General features: G+C 28.8%; 1 protein-coding gene across 6 annotated transcripts; it reads right to left on the bottom strand.

Moving 5' to 3' along the window:
* Positions 1–206: 206 nt before the first annotated feature.
* LOC109863245 lies at positions 207–2393 on the bottom strand. Of its 6 annotated transcripts, none has more exons than XM_020443475.1 (4): positions 2202–2393; positions 1603–2051; positions 640–815; positions 207–574 (listed from the first exon to the last, which is right to left on the bottom strand). In XM_020443475.1, exons 2-4 carry the CDS (start codon positions 1893–1895, stop codon positions 489–491), a joined length of 555 nt encoding a protein of 184 aa, XP_020299064.1. In that variant the 5' UTR covers positions 1896–2051; positions 2202–2393; the 3' UTR covers positions 207–488. The 6 variants fall into 6 exon arrangements, with proteins under 6 accessions (XP_020299064.1, XP_020299067.1, XP_020299065.1 ...); XM_020443478.1 differs by having other exon boundaries at positions 1603–1899; XM_020443476.1 differs by having other exon boundaries at positions 2331–2364.
* Positions 2394–4336: the final 1943 nt, after the last annotated feature.

Below are 4336 nucleotides of genomic sequence, written 5' to 3'. Positions count from 1 at the left end.
TGTTGTCAAATATTAGCTTTCTTTTTTCTCCTATTACAATACCTATATTGTCTATATCATTTGGAAATATAATTTTTTATCCATTAAACAAAGCTTGATATTTGTAATGTTATACTTGAGATATATAGAACATACTTATGTAATATAAAATTCTTACAAATTTACATTTTATCTTTACTAAATAAAAATATTTTACATACATTAAATTTGAAAAAATATTCTTGTTTTTTATTTTTGTTAAACTGTTTAGTTTTGCTTTATAAAATGTAGTAACAATTTTCATACTTTTTAAAACACAGTGTTACATCTTCAGTGATGATTTTTTTATGGGAATAAAATCTTCGTGTAGAAGTTAATATATGGCTAAGAATCATAGTCAAATCTAATATTTAAAGTCATCTTAAATATTAAATTAGATTATGAATAATGGTCTAATAATATGTTTCATTTGACAATGTTTTGACTTGACGTGACCATATCTTTACATCTTATATAATTGATATGGCAATAAAACTGATAAGTTTAATAAAAACTACTTCAAGCATCGAAGTTAGCTTCTTCCTTTGTTGCGCTGCTGAATGTTAAATCAAGCTTCGGTAAAAAAAAAATATAAAGATTCAAATAAATGCAATAATTTACCATCTCTTCTCCAGATAATCACATCATCAATATTAGGTATGTCTCGTTTTATTTCAGGAATAGGACCCTTTATAGGGATGTTTCTGGAAATATTAATTTGAATTCGACATAACTCTGTCGAATTAATGGGTGCACCCTCTGGACCTTTGAACAGGGGTTTTTCTCCGTTTGATTTTCTAAGAAGAAAATTTGATCATGTTACAATTATATCTTTATGTTATTATTATTATTATTATTATTGTATTATTATACAGTAATCTTGCTCTATAAGGATATCTGATGTAAGACATATTTGAAGCCTGTAAAAGACTTTTATCAATTCTAAAATTGTTTTTCCATGTTATTATGCATAAAACAATAGAGTTGTGTGTTCGTAACTGATAACTTTGCATGAATGTGCTTTTATAAGCAAAAAGAAAACAGTTGAAGTGTTTATTTCTATAAACTTCTTTTGACAAACTTATATCATACAAGTACTGTGTATTGTGCTATTTTATGTTTATTTCTTATCAAAAACAGACCTTTCTTATGACATGAGTAAATATGTAGATAAATATATATATATGTAGATTTATTAATAAAAATGAAAACTCTTTTTAAGTAATTTACTTCTTGTCTTGTGCATTAATAAATGCTGTTCCTAGTATGCAAGTAGTTTATTTTAATCTAAAAACTTGCATGGTAAAAAAGTCATAGGACTTCTCACTTGTGATATCATAACCCTCAATATAGCTGCAACAACTGTAACTTTTTAAGGCTGACTTTGGTAATATAAATGAAAGGCTTTTTATTACCTTATTGAATGTTTTATCTCTTTTAATTTTTTTATTAGCTGGCTTCAAGTTTTGATAATTTATATTATCAAAACTAATTTGTATCTTATCTTCAGTCAAAAACATAGCTAAATAATTGGAACAAAGGTTAAGTAAGATGTTTTCTTACAGTTGCTTATCTAAGACTCACTCTTTGAAAGTAGATAGATATTGAATTGGTGAAGATCTTCCTGTATGATGATGAGGAGGAGAGTCACTAGGGCTTCTTTTACCCAGCTCTTGGGCCCGTTTTCTTTCCCATTCCTCAATTTTTCGTCGTTTTAATCTCTCATGTTCCATCTCTAACTCTTGCTGACGTCTCCATTCTTCTCTTCTTGTCTTGATCTCTTCTTCAGTTCTTGAACGTGAAGTAGAAGGAACAGGGTCTTCACTATATCTACTGGATCTCTGATTCCTGGTATGGGAGTAACTTGTTGGACGCATTGGGCTTGTTTGTTGATATAAAAATGGAAGCAAAAGTCAGTGTTGAAATTTATATTGTGGTGAAAATTTTGAATTTTAATACTTCTGAACAGTGTTTGTTCGTCATCTTGATTTTAGTAAAAAAGAGAAATAATCTGTAATGTGTCCAATCTGTAACTGAAATTCAAAGTATTTTTCTCTATAACCGATTTCTTTACATATTTAATACAGCCGTAACAATAAAAAGCTCAAGAACGTTTCATTTCCAGCTGTTTCAAATTTTGCTTGCGCAAGAAAAATCAATTTGAGTAGATAAAATAATTATACATAGTCGAAATAAGTTCTGAATGGAGGTAAAAAGCTGTTTTGTATAGAAGCACCAATAAACACAGTAAAACTAAAGACTTGTATATCACGTTCTTATTGATAAATAACGACAAAATATACGTTTATTACGCTATTTGCAACAGGGAGAAGACTGAGAGCGGCCATCTTATTGTAGTTTTTTACGACGGTTTCAGCCGCTAGTGATGGGCGATGGGTGCGTTCAGACAACTCAACAGTTGCACAACGGTTGAGAGATAATCACTTCTGATTGGATCATACTTTTGGAACCGCAGCAGATTTTGAAGAATAATCCTATCAACCTTTGAATTGTCTGAACGCACCCGATGTTACTTCGATTATTTTAAAATCGATCTTTGTTTTCTAAAAACATCGATTCTCGTACAATATTTTTCACTCTCAATTCTTCCCTAGACAATAGTTTTTTTTCTTCGATGTTCCTAGAATTGTTACTAAACTGATTGTCTGGAAAGAGCATAGACGTATAATATATAGACTGCGCGTTCCCTACCTTTGCCATGTTAAGCAAATGTCTTCAACGTTGAGAGAGACAGCTAGTGTTTAATAGTAGCCTCATCTCTGTCTAGCAAAGTAGTGGGGGAAGAAGAAGTCTTTGCTGATTGATTGAATAGTAGTGGAAAAGTGGGGATAGAAAAATAGTAGGGATGAAGAGGAATGAAAGAGATTAAGGGGTGATGGTAGGTTAAGTGATATAAAACAGTATGCTTTGCGCACAATAGACAATATTAGGGGAAGAGAAATATATATTAAATATTAGAAATAAGAAATTTAAACTATGTCTTTACAAAACAAAAAAATAGAATAAATTAATACATTATAAGGTAAAAAATATAAAGTTAAAATAATTAATTCATTCCGTCCCTGACGAAAATGAGAAGTTTTATAAGCGATTATTTGACGTTTGTATGAGCGTTTTGCGGAAATTCGTTGAAAGTTTTGAAACGGTCAGTAGAGAATTTATAGGGCGGAAACTGCAACGCTACAGCGTTTGAAAGGCGTTTGTATAAAGCGTTTCTGAAAGTTTGCATAGTGTTTACGTTAAGCGTGAGACGAAACAAAATAATTTATTAAGTTAAATATATAAAATAAAAATTCAATAAAAGAATTTTTTGCGACTCGCGCTTTTACACATCTAAGAGATTTCACTTGAATTTAATTTTTTTGGAAGCCCGGTTCAGCTCGCCAATCAACTGATAAATTCTATTAAAAGGGATCGGACCTGAAAAAATCCTAAGATGATAGCGGGATTCGAACTCGAGACGCCTCCGTCGTATTCGCAGCACCTGCACTCAGTCCGCAAGACTACTTGTTCCTTACTAAAATNTGATTATTTTTATCTACTTATTCTCAAGCTATCTTACACAGTTCATTTATTATTTTTTTAAAATATTATTTTATTAAAAATATTGCAGTGCAATGTACCTGCAATGAGTAAAAATACTTCTCTCTCTTATTACTATTAAATATGATTTAAAGTACATTTTTACAACCCAACCAAATTTTAACACTGTGTCTCAAATAATGCTATATTTAAATCAAATATAGTCTGTTACATTTATGTTAAAAATTGATTTTTTCTTTAAATAATGGTTCATTTAATGAATAAAATAACCTGATAAAACATTATTTCGTTGAAATAAATTCTTTCAAGCACTTATATTATTTTCTTCATATTATGATTTAGTATAACGTAACAATACAAAGTTTCATTCAACAAAATTGTTGTTTGGTATAAAATTATGTTATTTGAATGCAACAAATATGAGTCAAACAAATCGGATTATTAAATTTAAAGAAACCGTTCTCTCTGTGTATAGAGTTGTAAGCGTTTGTAAGTGTTCAATAATTGTTAATCTCGACTTCAATTCTTAAATTATACNAAAATTTTTTGTATGCAAAAGTGTCACTTGCTACGCAATTACTGACTGCTATTTTTAAATTTAAAAATATATACTTAGTATTAGTAATTAGTAATTATAGTAAATAATGTAATATATTAAATATAATATATTAAATATAATATATTAAATTACATAAAGCTATTATATAAAACTATTACATAAAATTAATCTCAATATAATTAAATAATTTAATAT

This window comes from Pseudomyrmex gracilis, unplaced genomic scaffold, assembly GCF_002006095.1.
Source record: "Pseudomyrmex gracilis isolate BER0280 unplaced genomic scaffold, ASM200609v1 scaffold_3779, whole genome shotgun sequence".
Classification (NCBI taxonomy): Eukaryota; Metazoa; Arthropoda; class Insecta; order Hymenoptera; family Formicidae; genus Pseudomyrmex; species Pseudomyrmex gracilis.
Note: the sequence above shows the minus strand (reverse complement) of the source record. Positions and strands in the feature narration are given on the sequence as shown.

Excerpts from the sequence above, each read along its gene's own strand:
- LOC109863245 (XM_020443475.1), bottom strand. The coding sequence starts at position 1,895 with ATGCGTCCAACAAGTTACTCCCATACCAGGAATCAGAGATCCAGTAGA. Across the intron at positions 816-1,602 it reads TATCTATCTACTTTCAAAGA|AAAATCAAACGGAGAAAAAC; the intron begins GTGAGTCTTAGA and ends TTTTCTTCTTAG. Across the intron at positions 575-639 it reads GATTATCTGGAGAAGAGATG|CAGCGCAACAAAGGAAGAAG; the intron begins GTAAATTATTGC and ends TTTAACATTCAG.